This window comes from Chaetomium tenue (assembly GCF_020726465.1).
Source record: "Chaetomium tenue strain MPI-SDFR-AT-0079 chromosome Unknown F5144scaffold_4, whole genome shotgun sequence".
NCBI lineage: Eukaryota > Fungi > Ascomycota > Sordariomycetes > Sordariales > Chaetomiaceae > Chaetomium > Chaetomium tenue.
The window spans coordinates 1,615,279-1,628,980 of NW_027117332.1; the positions used below are offsets into that span (position 1 = coordinate 1,615,279).

General features: G+C 55.4%; 4 protein-coding genes across 4 annotated transcripts; all 4 read left to right on the forward strand.

The window, feature by feature from the left end:
* The first annotated feature begins 877 nt into the window (after positions 1–877).
* Positions 878–9,239, forward strand: F5144DRAFT_572138 (uncharacterized protein). The gene is made up of 4 exons (XM_066788871.1): positions 878–1,927; positions 1,985–4,443; positions 5,150–8,710; positions 8,786–9,239. Exons 1-4 carry the CDS (start codon positions 1,300–1,302, stop codon positions 8,837–8,839), a joined length of 6,702 nt encoding a protein of 2,233 aa, XP_066642910.1. The 5' UTR covers positions 878–1,299; the 3' UTR covers positions 8,840–9,239.
* A 57-nt stretch (positions 9,240–9,296) lies between these two features.
* On the forward strand, positions 9,297–9,961 carry F5144DRAFT_231451 (uncharacterized protein). The gene has a single exon (XM_066783234.1). It carries the CDS (start codon positions 9,504–9,506, stop codon positions 9,894–9,896), a length of 393 nt encoding a protein of 130 aa, XP_066642911.1. The 5' UTR covers positions 9,297–9,503; the 3' UTR covers positions 9,897–9,961.
* A 278-nt stretch (positions 9,962–10,239) lies between these two features.
* On the forward strand, positions 10,240–11,392 carry F5144DRAFT_602557 (uncharacterized protein; the record flags this gene model as incomplete). Its single annotated transcript, XM_066791217.1, has 2 exons — positions 10,240–10,440; positions 11,351–11,392. 2 exons carry the CDS (start codon positions 10,240–10,242, stop codon positions 11,390–11,392), a joined length of 243 nt encoding a protein of 80 aa, XP_066642912.1.
* Positions 11,393–12,170: 778 nt separating this feature from the next.
* F5144DRAFT_602558 (uncharacterized protein) lies at positions 12,171–13,306 on the forward strand (the record flags this gene model as incomplete). Its single annotated transcript, XM_066791218.1, has 2 exons — positions 12,171–12,591; positions 12,657–13,306. The coding sequence occupies 2 exons, from the start codon at positions 12,171–12,173 to the stop codon at positions 13,304–13,306; spliced, it is 1,071 nt and encodes a 356-aa protein (XP_066642913.1).
* Between the last annotated feature and the right edge of the window lie 396 nt (positions 13,307–13,702).

The following is a 13,702-nucleotide window of genomic DNA, read 5'->3' on the forward strand; positions in this document are numbered from 1 at the left end:
CACAGCTTCAAATGATCCGTACCTAGCACAGTGTCAAATCAGGTAGGTACCAGGTAACAAATGAGACTCATTCATGTCGGTTCCTAGATCATCGCTCGACGATAACTATTCGTTATATTCACTTATAGAGAACGGTATCTAGCTTTACAAAGCACCAAAGTGCGGTTCAATATCTGGCAGGGCTACTTGTTAGGCACACCTATCTTGCATTCCAGATCTCGCAAACCTGGAGGATGGGGGATGGAGATGCTTCATCCGCCGCCCATGTCCCTGCCGAGTTTGAAGACCCATTTTCGGCCCGCACCCACGCTCCTTTGGTGCAGCATCAAGCTTTTAGCTATGAGCCCCCACACCTTTAATTCAATAAGGTCAGCGAGGCCCGCTGGCTCAACGGGGGAGCGTCAACATCGACAACTTCAACAACTGCAAGATTCCGCGTTCGAGTCCAAGTTGGATCGAACAAGCTAAGCTAGAGAGCTGAAGCTTTTTCCACTTGTTTATTTATTTCTACGTTTTCATCGATATTGGATTCATTCGATTCAGAAAAGCTATTTTTTTCAGGATAGCTCGTGTTCCGATTGTTGTGGGAAGGTGGAAGTGAGGCTGTATCAAAAGGCCATCTCGAAAACACCAAATGCCGATGTAGGAGGCTGCAAGATGCACCTGAAAAATCCGATCTCAGGCGGTCACAAAAATCAGTCTCGGTTGCAGCATGAACCTTGCTCAACAGGTCGAACATGGTCGAGAACCCCACGACAACAACCCCGCCAAAGTGTGTCCTGCTGCTTTGATTGGACAATCACAGAAAAAGTTGCGACCCTCCCACCTTTCATCGGCCGCTGGGAACCCCGCTAAGCCATCACCGCCTTGCAAAAAAGTTTGGTGGGGAGGTATCGTTTTGCCGTGTAGCGGGGCACTTGGAGAAGATACAAATTTCTTCAACACCCAACCTTTTTGCCTCCCTCTGCTCCTGTTCCTCTCCTTTTTATGCAGAAGGGCTGGCGAAGCTGGATCATGACAATTCACGGGTGAAACAAACCTCTCCTTTGGCATTCTTTCTAGCCAATTGCTGCGGCAGCACCGTTACGAGATCCTGAACTTCGAGGTCCAGCGACTCTAGTTCCGCTCCGTCACATTCTCGGTCCCCCACCACACGCGACCTCCCCGATCCCCATCCTTGAGGACTCGTCCACCCTTTTTTTTTTTTTTTTTTTTTAACCACCCACATACTTTTTCCCATTACTCTCTTCTTTCCTTCCCGGGTTTTGCCTCCCTTTTCTTCGAGTCACAAAACTCGCAATGGCTACCACGCTCTTCCGCCCCGCCACGGCGCGCATCACCAGCGCCGAGACCCAAGGACTGGTCGCCCTTGAGCTCGAAGACGGCGCTGTCTACCAGGGCTACAGCTTCGGTGCGCCTAAGAGCATTTCTGGTGAGCTGGTCTTCCAGACGGGTTTGGTGGGGTATCCCGAATCCATCACGGACCCCTCCTACCGCGGCCAGATCCTCGTCATCACCTTTCCCCTGGTCGGTAACTATGGCGTCCCCCCGAGGGAAGCCCTCGACGAGCTCCTCGGCAGCCTCCCCGCGCACTTCGAGTCGTCTCAAATCCACGTTGCCGGTTTAGTCACGGCCACATACGCGGGAGAAGACTTCTCTCACTACCTCGCGAACTCATCCCTCGGGACATGGCTCAAGGAGCAGGGCATCCCCGCCATGTACGGCGTCGACACCCGCGCCCTGACAAAGCGCATCCGAGAGGAAGGAAGCATGCTTGGTCGCATGCTTCAAGAGAAGCAGGACCTGGCCAATGGGGCCAATGGCGACGTTGACGGGCTCAAACTCCCGGGCGTAATGGGCGACTGGAGGCCCCGTTTCGAGTTCGTGGACTGGGTCAACCCCAACGAGAAGAACCTCGTAGCAGAGGGTGAGTTGGGGCTGCAACGGGATCCCAGGTGAACATACAAAGCTAACGCCTTGCTAGTCTCTATCAAGGCGCCCAAGCTGTACCGACCGTCCGAGGCCGACGCCCTGAAGCACTCCTCGGGCCGCCCGCTCCGCATTCTTTGTCTCGATGTTGGTATGAAATACAACCAGCTCAGATGCTTCCTCAAGCGTGGTGTGGAAGTCCTAGTTTGTCCTTGGGACTATGACTTCCGCAGCGAGACCTACGACGGCTTGTTTGTTTCCAACGGTCCCGGTGACCCGGCGATTTTGGACGCCACAGTCAAGCGCATCGCCGCCGCCCTCGAGGAAAACCGTACCCCCATCTTTGGCATCTGCTTGGGTCATCAGCTGCTTGCCCGGGCCGCTGGAGCCAAAACCACCAAGCTCAAGTTTGGTAACCGCGGGCACAACATCCCCTGCACCAGCTTGGTAACTGGCAAGTGCCACATCACCTCTCAGAACCACGGCTACGCTGTCGATGCCGCCACTCTTCCCACCGGCTGGCAGGAGCTGTTTGTCAATGCCAACGACGGCAGTAACGAGGGTGTAATGCATCTTGACCGGCCGCACTTCAGCGTGCAGTTCCACCCTGAAAGCACCCCCGGCCCTAGGGACACCGAGTTCCTGTTCGACGTCTTTATCCAGGCCGTCTCGGACTGCGCCGCTGACAGCAGCCTGCTGCAGAAGGGCGTCCAATTCCCCGGCGGCACCGTCGAGGAGAACAACAGGCTCCACCCTCGCGTCTCCGTCAAGAAGGTCCTTGTGCTCGGCAGTGGTGGTCTGAGCATTGGTCAGGCCGGTGAATTCGACTACTCTGGTAGTCAGGCGATCAAGGCTCTAAAGGAGGAAGGCATTTATACCGTCCTCATCAACCCCAACATTGCAACCATCCAAACCTCCAAGGGCCTCGCCGACAAGGTCTACTTCCTGCCCGTCAATGCCGAGTTTGTTCGCAAGGTCATCCTTTACGAGAAGCCCGATGCCATCTACTGCACATTTGGTGGCCAGACCGCTCTGTCGGTTGGTATCCAGCTCAAGGATGAGTTCGAGGCGCTCGGCGTCAAAGTCTTGGGAACGCCCATCGATACCATCATCACGACTGAAGACCGTGAGCTGTTCGCCCGGAGCATGGACTCTATTGGTGAGAAATGCGCCAAGTCTGCCTCCGCCAACAATGTCGAGGAAGCTATGAGGGTTGTCAAGGACATTGGCTTTCCGGTCATTGTCCGCGCCGCATATGCCCTCGGTGGTCTCGGCAGCGGTTTCGCCAACAACGACGCCGAACTCCTTGATCTCTGCAACAAGGCCTTCGCTGCCAGCCCTCAGGTGCTGATCGAGCGTAGTATGAAGGGCTGGAAGGAGATCGAGTACGAAGTCGTCAGAGATTGCCAGGACAACTGCATTACGGTGTGCAACATGGAGAATTTTGATCCTCTCGGCATCCACACTGGCGATTCGATCGTCGTCGCTCCTTCTCAGACGCTCTCGGACGAAGACTACAATATGCTCCGGACGACGGCCGTCAACGTCATCCGCCATCTCGGAGTGGTCGGCGAGTGCAACATTCAATACGCGCTTAACCCCTTCTCCAAGGAGTATTGCATCATTGAGGTCAATGCTAGACTGTCCCGGTCTTCGGCCCTGGCTTCCAAGGCCACGGGGTACCCTCTCGCCTTCATTGCGGCCAAGTTGGGTCTCGGCATCCCTCTGAAGGAAATCAAGAACAGCGTCACCAAGGTCACCTGTGCCTGCTTCGAGCCCTCTCTCGACTACGTCGTGGTCAAGATGCCTCGTTGGGATCTCAAGAAGTTCACCCGTGTCTCCACCCAGCTCGGCTCGTCCATGAAGAGTGTCGGCGAAGTCATGAGCATCGGTAGGACCTTCGAGGAAGCCATCCAGAAGGCCATCCGCGCTATCGATTTCCACAACCTCGGCTTCAACGAGACACCAGCGCTCATGTCGATTGACGATGAGCTCCAAACACCGTCTGACCAACGCCTCTTCGCCATCGCAAACGCCATGGCTGCCGGGTACTCTGTCGAGAGAATTTGGGAGTTGACCAAGATTGACAAGTGGTTCCTCGACAGGCTCAAGGGCCTCAACGACTTCGCCAGCAAGATGAAGGACTTCAAGGCTGCCGGTGGCAGCCTCCGGCCCGGGATTCTCCTCCAGGCCAAGCAACTGGGCTTCTGTGATCGCCAGATTGCCAAGTTCTGGGGCTCTACCGAGCTCGCCGTGCGTGGCATGCGTCTTGAGGCCGGCATCACCCCCTTCGTGAAGCAGATCGACACGGTGGCCGCCGAGTTCCCCGCCTACACCAACTACCTCTACCTCACCTACAACGCCAGCGAGCATGACATCACGTTCGACGACAACGGCGTCATGGTGCTTGGCTCGGGCGTGTACCGCATCGGCTCTTCGGTCGAGTTCGACTGGTGTTCCGTGAGGGCAATCCGCACCCTTCGCGAGTCGAACTGCAAGACTATCATGGTTAATGTAAGTGTATAGGTTTCCTTTTTTTCCTTGGCTGCAAACGAACCCCTCCTCATTCCCACTCCACACACCTTTTGAATTTATTCTGTTCGCCTCCTTCAAGTGAAGGAGGAAAAGCGCCTTATCACTCACCGTGAGGGCATTCGAGCTGGCATCACAAGAACATGGCAGAAGGCTATGCGAACTATATCGAGGCGGCCCACGAGAGGACCAGGCGATCGAGAGCCAACAACGCGGAACTTGGGATTGTGAAGCGCAGGCAAAACGATCCGCAGTAGCCTTTGCTCGGCCAAGCATATTCGGAAGTCTCAAGAGCACCTCAACCCCTTCAGATATACGCCGTACAACATGGCCCGGCATCAGCTGTCAAGACGCCACGCCGCCGCGCTGGTGTCGACCCCTCCGCGCTAGTTTCGACCCTTCCGCGACGAGCTGTCGAAACGAAGCCGACAACATCAGAATGCTGTCCAGGCCCTCCAAACAAGTGTCGTTCCAGTGTCCCAGCACAATATGAGGGCAAGGAGAATGCATTTGCTTTTTTCGAGATTGACGAGAAGTCTCGTTGCACCCCGAAACCCTTTCTGTCCGGGAGAATTCGAAGTCCCTGAAACCCCAACGAACCATGATCGCATCTTTCCTTTCAAAAAAACAGAACCCCCACCACCCCTTTACAAGAAACATATAGAAACAGTGCTAACATCCCAAATAGTACAATCCCGAGACCGTGTCGACTGATTACGACGAGGCCGACAAGTTGTATTTTGAGAACATCAACGTTGAAACGGTGTTGGATATCTACGAGGTTGAGTCTGCCAGCGGTGTTCTCGGAGCCATGGGCGGCCAGACACCAAACAACATCGCGCTGCCGCTCCTGCGTGCTGGCGTCAACGTGCTGGGCACTTCCCCCGAAATGATCGACACTGCTGAAAATCGGTACAAGTTCTCTCGCATGCTTGACCGCATCGGGGTTGACCAGCCGACCTGGAAGGAGTTGACAAGCTTCGAGGAGGCAAGGGCCTTCTGCCAGAAGGTCTCGTACCCGGTATTAGTGCGCCCGTCGTACGTTCTCTCTGGTGCGGCGATGAACACGGTCTACTCGGAGCATGATTTGCAAAGCTACCTACAGCAAGCCGCTGAGGTCTCACGCGAACATCCGGTTGTGATCACCAAGTACATTGAGAATGCCAAGGAGATTGAGATGGACGCCGTAGCCAAGGACGGCCAGGTCGTTGGTCACTTTATCTCGGAGCACGTTGAAAACGCTGGTGTTCACTCTGGTGATGCCACGCTCATCGTCCCCCCACAGGATTTGTCCAAGACAACCATTCAGCGCATCGAGGAGGCGACCCGCAAGATCGGCGATGCCCTCAACGTCACGGGCCCCTTCAACATTCAGTTCATCGCCAAGGACAACGATATCAAGGTGATTGAGTGCAACGTTCGCGCCTCTCGCTCGTTCCCCTTCGTCTCCAAGGTCATGGGCGTTGATCTCATCGAGATGGCCACCAAGGCAATCATGAACATTCCGTTCGAAGAGTATCCCGAGATTCAATGCCCGCCGGACTGCGTGGGTGTCAAGGTTCCCCAGTTCAGCTTCTCGCGACTTTCTGGCGCTGACCCCGTTCTTGGTGTCGAAATGGCTTCGACCGGTGAGGTTGCGTCCTTCGGTGCCGATAAGTACGAGGCATACCTCAAGGCCTTGCTCTCGACAGGCTTTAAGATTCCCAAAAACAACATCCTCCTCTCCATCGGCTCCTACAAGGACAAGGAGGAGATGTTGCCTTCAATCAAGAAGCTGCAGGAGATGGGCTACAAATTGTTTGCCACAGCCGGAACCGCAGACTTCCTCGGCACCCATGGCGTGCAAGTGCAGTACGTCGAGGTCCTTCCTAAGGGAGAGGACCAAAAGTCCGAGTACTCGCTTTCGCAACATTTGGCCAAGAACATGATTGACTTGTACATCAACCTGCCTTCCAACAACAAGTACAGGCGCCCGGCCAACTACATGAGCAAGGGATACCAAACCCGCCGTATGGCTGTCGATTATCAGGTCCCGCTCGTTACCAACGTGAAGAACGCCAAGATCCTGATTGAAGCCCTCGCCAGGCATTTCGACCTCGACATCGGTGTCCGCGACTATCAGACCAGCCACCGCACGATCCAGCTACCTGGGTTGATCAACATCGCTGCTTTTGTTCCAGGATTGGTCTCCAGGGACAGCGATGACCTCCAGCGTGTGACCCAGGCCTCTATCGCTGCTGGTTTCAGTATGATCCGGGTCATGCCCGTCGGCAAGGAGGGCTCGATCACGGACGTCAAGTCGCTGAAGGTCGCCCAGCAAAACAGCAAGCGCGGCGCGTACTGCGACTTCAACTTGTCCATTGCGGCGACGTCAGACAACGCCCATCAAATCAGCCACGCTGCCGGTGAGGTCGGTTCCCTGTTCATTCCGTTCAACCACCTCTCGGACAACATTAGCAAGGTTGCCGCAGTGGAGGCGCACTTTGAAGCCTGGCCTACCCACAAGCCGATCATCACAGACGCGCGGACCACGGATCTGGCATCCGTTCTCCTACTCGCTAGCCTGCACAGCCGCCGTATCCACGTCACGGCGGTAACCACCAAGGACGACATCAAGCTCATCGCCCTCAGCAAGGAGAAAGGCCTCAAGGTCACCTGCGATGTCAGCATTTATTCGCTGCATCTATCGCGGAAAGACTACCCTGGGTGCCAGTTCCTGCCTACGGCGGAGGACCAGGCTGCCCTCTGGGAGCATTTGGAGACGATCGATGTCTTCTCTATCGGCAGCTTGCCCTACCAGCTTGCTCACTTCTTGAAGAAGGATGCGGACGTGGCCGTCGGCATTGCCGATGCACTGCCGCTTCTTTTGACTTCGGTCGCCGAGGGCAAGCTTACTGTCGGCGATGTCAAGGCCAAGCTCCACGACAACCCGAGGGAGATCTTCGAGCTCCACGACCAGTTGGGCGCAGCCTTGGAGGTCGAGATCGACCGCCCGTATACCTTGGAAGCCACCGGTTCTTGGACTCCCCTCGCGGGCAAGGTCCTGAAGGCTACTATCCAGCGTGTCACCTTCCAGGACCAGGTCGTCTGCCTTGATGGTTCTATTGTTCCCACGCAGCCAAGGGGCAGTGACATGTCTGCCCATGGGGCCATACCTCCTAATGCCGCCATTTCTTCGCCTGCTGTCAAGCCTGTGCACCACCCCATGTCGCCCATCCTTGATGACCGCCGTCAGCTCCGGTCGGCGCACGGCAGGCCAAAGGCCACGGAAAGCCTGGGACCTCTCGTTCCCCTAGCTCGGGCACATGGAGTAGATGACCTCGCTCTCCCCTTGAGCATGCAACCCACCGTTTCGCCGCTGCAGGAAATGCTCTCTACTCCGTCGTCGTTCAAGAAGGCGCACGTTCTGTCGGTCAAGCAGTACACGCGCTCCGACTTGCGTATACTCTTCCACATTGCCCAGGAAATGCGTCTCGGCGTGCAACGTGAAGGCGTTCTCGACATCCTCCGTGGTCGTCTGCTGTGCACCCTCTTCTACGAGCCCTCGACGCGCACGTCGGCCTCGTTCGATGCGGCCATGCAGCGCCTTGGCGGCCGGACTATCGCCATCACGACGTCAACTTCGTCCGTCCAAAAGGGCGAGACCCTCCAGGACACGCTCCGCACCCTCGCCTGCTACGGCGATGCAGTCGTTCTCCGCCACCCTGATGAAAAGTGTGTGGACGTCGCCAAGAAGTACTCCCCCGTGCCGGTGATCAACGGCGGCAACGGCAGCAAGGAGCACCCGACCCAGGCCTTCCTCGACCTCTTCACGATCCGTGAGGAGCTCGGCACCATGCAAGGTCTCACCATCACCTTCGTCGGCGACCTTCTCCACGGCCGGACGGTGCACTCCCTGGTCTACCTGCTCCGGCACTACGAGGTCAAGGTGCAGCTCGTCTCGCCCAAGACGCTCGCTTTGCCTGCGGCGGTCCGCCAGCAGCTCGTTGACACGGGCGCGCTGCTCTGCGAGTCGGAGGCGCTGACGCCGGAGATCCTGGGGCGGACCGATGTCCTGTACTGCACGCGCGTGCAGAAGGAGCGGTTCGAGAGCCCCGAGGAGTACGAGGCGGTCAAGGGCTCGTACCGCATCGATTATGGCACCCTCAAGCATGCCAAGTCCAACATGGTAGTGATGCACCCGCTGCCGAGGAACGAGGAGGTCGCGGAGGAGGTCGACTTCGACCAGCGCGCGGCTTATTTCAGACAGGTGAGTCTTTTCTTTTTTCTTTAGGGGTGTCCAGCCCTTGACCGTATGTGAACGAGTTGCTGACTTTGATTGTAGATGAGATACGGTCTTTACTGCCGCATGGCTCTGCTAGCGCTGGTCATGTCGTAGAGGCTGGGTTGAATAGATAGAAGGGGAGTTTTGTTTTGTTATGTTCTATATATACGGGCTGGGTCGGAAAAAGTTGTGTGGCAATTGTTTTGGGCGGTGTTTTGCTTTCTGGAATGACTGGTTAGAACAAAATCTTGCTTTTGATAGCTAGACTAAAGGATCTTTCTGAGACTATCTCGGCTAGGGCCGCTGATTCCTGGTGATGGTTTTATGTGATTTGGATATGTCTGGGGGTTGGCTGTCTCATATTGGCATAACTTGGCTCCGAGCGGTTAAGGTGTTAGGTTGTGTATTATGGATGTATGTACCTATGTACCTGTATTAGATTTGTAGTTTGTGGGATTACGATGCGGGTCAATCAATGCCTCGTCTTACGAGTTCAAATAAATTGGATTCCAAGTAGAGATGTCTCCCGAGCTCAACCTTAAGAATAAAAACGAGAGTTATCTGAAATTCAGTTGCTTTATTAACTGTTTTTTTCTTATTTTCTTCCTCTTCTTTTACCTCTTCTTTTATCTCTTTTTCTTTTTTCAGCTTGACTTTTATAGCTGAGTTCATATCATAATCGACCCACTTAACAAGTCGCGTTGAATATCGCGGCGTCCCATATTACCTCCAATCATCACCTCTCAACAACCACAAACGTCTTCAATACTAAGCCATAATGCCAACTTCTGTCACAGAATCATCGACTAATACCCAATCCACCCAGAGGAACCGAAAATACCTTACTCCGGTGGAGCGGGCTTCCATTTTGTCGGCACGAAAGGCCGGGGTTTCAAGAAAGTCGCTGGCAGCCAAATTCAACTGCAGCTTGACTACCATCTCCAAAACTTGCAAACGTGTAGAGGCCACTGGAACAGTCGAAACCGCGCCCCGCAGTGGCCGCCCCCCGAAGCTGAGCCCCTCCGAGGTCCGATACATGATTCTGATGGCAAAACGGAACCCTGGAATGAGCTGGGCGGCCCTGTTAGATGTGTGCCCTCAGCCCGTCACCAGGAACACCTTGAAAAAGGTTCTGGGCCCGCATTTCCGTCCTGTCAGTCAAACAAGTTAAACCCTAACCCTACACCCCGCGTCACCAGCCAACCATGCATGCGGAATTTCGAACTTGGATCAAGCTTCCAAGCTTCCAAGTTCACCACCGAAGCTGCCCGAGGTAGTTATCCAGCACCTCAATTCGGCCTCATTCAAGCCCGGACAAGACCGCATTGACGGGGCCCTCTCTCGCGCCATGGTCTAATCCCATTTGCATGCCGAATTGAGCATCCGTACACATTCCAACGCACCCAATTGACCACCTCCGAGCACCCCACAACCAGCCCGACCCCAAAACCCAACACCGACACCAAACAAACCTCCAACCCCTTCCAACAACACCAAAAATAAAGAAAGGAGCCATGCCCCCGCCACACCTCCACCCGCGCTCGCGCATGACCTCCTCCCTCTTCGCCACCACCGTCCTCGCCAGCTTCCTCGTCGTCGCCCTCCCCCACATCCTGCCCTGCCCCGCGCCGCGCCGCGCCTATGCCGATGGGGGGGATATGGCTATGCAGCAGCAACAGGATCAACAACAAGAAAATGGTGGTGTGGTGAGGAGGGTGAGGCGCCGGAGTAGGGGGGGTGAGCTGTCATCTGCTCGGGAGGGTGCGGAGGGGAGGGGCGTGGGTGAGGATGGGGTGGGGGTTGTGGAGTTTAGGCCGCGGCCGTCGCCGTCGTCGGAAAGGGGGGAGGGGGTGGCTGCTAGGAGGAGGGCGGGGAGGGAGTGTCCGGTGCCGAAGCCGGGAGGGATATTGGGAGAGTGGTTGGGGTTTCATGGTGGTGCGGGTGGTGGTGATGGGGGGAAAGAGGGTGGGGAAAAGACCAGGCCGGCTAGGTGACAGATGGGGGGGGCGGCGTGCGAGGGCGGAAATACCAATGCGGTGGAATGCGTGCGATTGGAAGGTTGTTGCAGGGCTGGCTGGATGTATAATCTCAAAAAGGATGAGGGGGACACAAAAGGGGCATGGATATGGGGTGGGTATACCCTTGGTGGTCATCTACACGGGCTGCCATGATTCAAAATATGAAGCAACATTTGCAGTTCCCGACGGCATCCCTGGACCGAACACCAGAACAGCATCCAATAGCCCTTATGTCTAACACGCCTTGGAGGAGGTGGCCATCACTCGGTCATGGAGCGGACAAGGGCAACGCCGGGATGTTCCTTCATGCTTACTTCTCGACCGTTTCCGAAAGCGAAGCCCGTGAGGGGGGTAACACACCTAACAAGTGCTCTGCCGTCGAAACAGGAATCACTTTACATCAAACAACTCCAAGGCCACGTCATGAGCGACCGGTTCGCGGTACCCGAGGACATCCGATGAAGGTTAATGACACTAGCCCACAGACACTTATCCGGATATGCTGGCACGTCTGGAAACACTATTTGCTAAGAGTTGGACGAACCATTATCACCCCCGCTCACATTTCCACGGTGCCAGAACTATGTTGCTAACTCGATACATCCAGACGCCCAATGACGGCCTTGAAAAGTTGCTGGAAGACAAGTAAATGAAGGTTGACTAATTTAAGCACCCTTTCCGGCTTCAGCATCTCGGTCTACGGCTTGCCGGTCTCGCTAAAGCGAGGCGGGCTTGGCCCACGTTGTGATCTTCGTTCCACGGCATACCCTAATGTCGAAAATCGAAGCAAAGTTCTTCTTGGTACCGATCCGTCCTACACACCACCTTCATCTTCAATCCTTTCTTGCTGCAGCAGAGGTAAATAGTTCGCCTCCCCTCTCCCAAACCTCCACCCCAGACCGTTGTACTCCTATTCGTTCAGCATCAAAGTATTCTTTTACAACTTTGACTTTTCCCTAGCGTCGAACCGCTTGTTATTGCACATGGCTCAATAGCAACACGGATGGTGTTTCACGGCCGGTGGGAAAGGTGTCATGCCCTCCTCGTCTTGGCTTTTCCCACCCTGCCGGCTTATACCGTTTCCCGTTTCATCGACATCCCATCATCCCATCCGTATGGCGGCATGTCCAGCTCAGAATGGAGGCATGAAATCAGGAGAGGACATGTCATCTTATTCTACCCTTCTCCAGGCTAAGAACAAAAGGGTCTTTGGTTTCGCTCCCGACGAGACCATCGTGCCCGTTTCATTCTTTTTTCTCTCTTTTTACTTTTTATTTCTTACCTTTATTTTTACCTGTTGTTAATCCATTTCGAGGTAAGTAATGTCATCCCCCATCTTGAACTTTGACTCACCCACCAAAAGCTGTGCTCGCCGTCTTTCATTCCTTATTACCACCTTTTTTCACTCCACACGTCAGCTCCTCACGATGAAGGCCCTTGGATTCCTTCTTACCGCCGGCCTAGCGTCGGCACGCATCCACCTCCCACGCCAAATCGGCGTCAACAACCTCAACGTCAGCAACAGCGGCGCCTCGAGCTTCAACCTGGCAGGTTTCAACCTCGGGGAGCTAGGTCTGGATGGCCTGGAAGTGGGCGGCCTGAATCTCGGCACCGTCGACCTCGGGAACCAGGACGTCATCGCCGAGGCCATCTTGGCTATGCTCGGCGGCTTCTGTCTGGGAAATACCCTCGACCGGAACAACATCCTGAGCTTTGGGTTCAACAACGATGTCGATCTGTTCTTCCAGCTTGCGCAGCTGATGCAGCTCGAGCAGCTGGGATTCTTGGATCTGGGCGGTATCCAGTCGCTGTTTAACAACGGACATGTCTTGGGTGGGTTCAACCTGGGTGAGTGTCTCTCCGTGCCGTTTTGTAGCCGTCCCAATATCAATCCCATCGTTAACTCCCCCCAGGCGTCTTCAAGCGCGAATTAGCCGAGGCCAAGAAGACCATGAAGCGCACCAAGCTGCGACGCGGCCGGAAGGTCAAGCGGCAGTGCGCCACGGGAGGTGTGGGCGCGGTGGGCGCGGTGGGTACGGGTAACTCAGGGGCTGCTACCAACGACGGCACCTTCAACATCGCCACGGCACCCCCGGACACGTTCGCTACAGCAACCGCGACAGCCGACGAGGCCGGCTTCACCATTGCCACGGTTCCCGCGGACGAGGCCGGGGTTACCATCGCCACGGCCGTAGCAGCCGCCGACATCTCATCATCCCCCGCAGCGTCCGTACCCTTGGCCGCCGCCTCGACCTTGGTTGCTGCTGTCAGTGTTCCCCAGGTCATAGCTGCGACCTCGGCCGTCGCGGCAAGCCCTATTGCGACTATGGTGGCGCCCGCTTCTGTTATTGATGCGGGAGCATCGGGTGCTCTCTCGGCTGCCACTACTACTGCCGCCCAGGTTGCCGTGAGCGCTATCCCTGCGGCTGCGGCTTCTGTTGCGCCTGTTGCTGTTGGGGTTGATGCCGTCAGTTCCGTCCCTGCTGCTGCTGCTGCTACTTCGGTGGCGGCGGATGCCGCCGGAGTGGTTGACGACGTCAACTTGGCGGACCTCACGCGGTAATGGGTGGGGGTAGAAGTGGGGATGAGTCGCCGGGGGGGGGGGGTTGTCTGGTGTTGTTGGGCGGAGAGGTTTGAGTTGTACCCGAATTTCGGAGGAAGAGACAGGCCCTTCAAGGTGGTTTCGGATATTTCTCATATGCCAAACAAGACGCCGCTTCTGTTTCTCTGTTCTAAAGAAAATGTTTATTTTTTCGTTTATTCTTTTTTGTCTACCCTTTTCCTTACCTTTTTTTACAGTATATTTACAAATTCTAAACCAGCGTACCTTAGTTCTAATTATCTATATCAAGGGATTGAAGATCAGAATTGAGATGAACTCGTAAACCATGCTCCTAGTTTCTAATCTTGGCTGATAATACAATCAATCATCCGAGGTCGATATTACTCCCCAGAGAAT

Bases quoted from the DNA above. Each gene is read 5' to 3' on its own strand.
- F5144DRAFT_572138 (XM_066788871.1), top strand. From the start codon at position 1,300: ATGGCTACCACGCTCTTCCGCCCCGCCACGGCGCGCATCACCAGCGCC. The intron at 1,928-1,984 runs GTGAGTTGGGGC...ACGCCTTGCTAG, and splicing joins GAAGAACCTCGTAGCAGAGG to TCTCTATCAAGGCGCCCAAG. The intron at 8,711-8,785 runs GTGAGTCTTTTC...CTTTGATTGTAG, and splicing joins GCGCGGCTTATTTCAGACAG to ATGAGATACGGTCTTTACTG.
- F5144DRAFT_231451 (XM_066783234.1), top strand. From the start codon at position 9,504: ATGCCAACTTCTGTCACAGAATCATCGACTAATACCCAATCCACCCAG.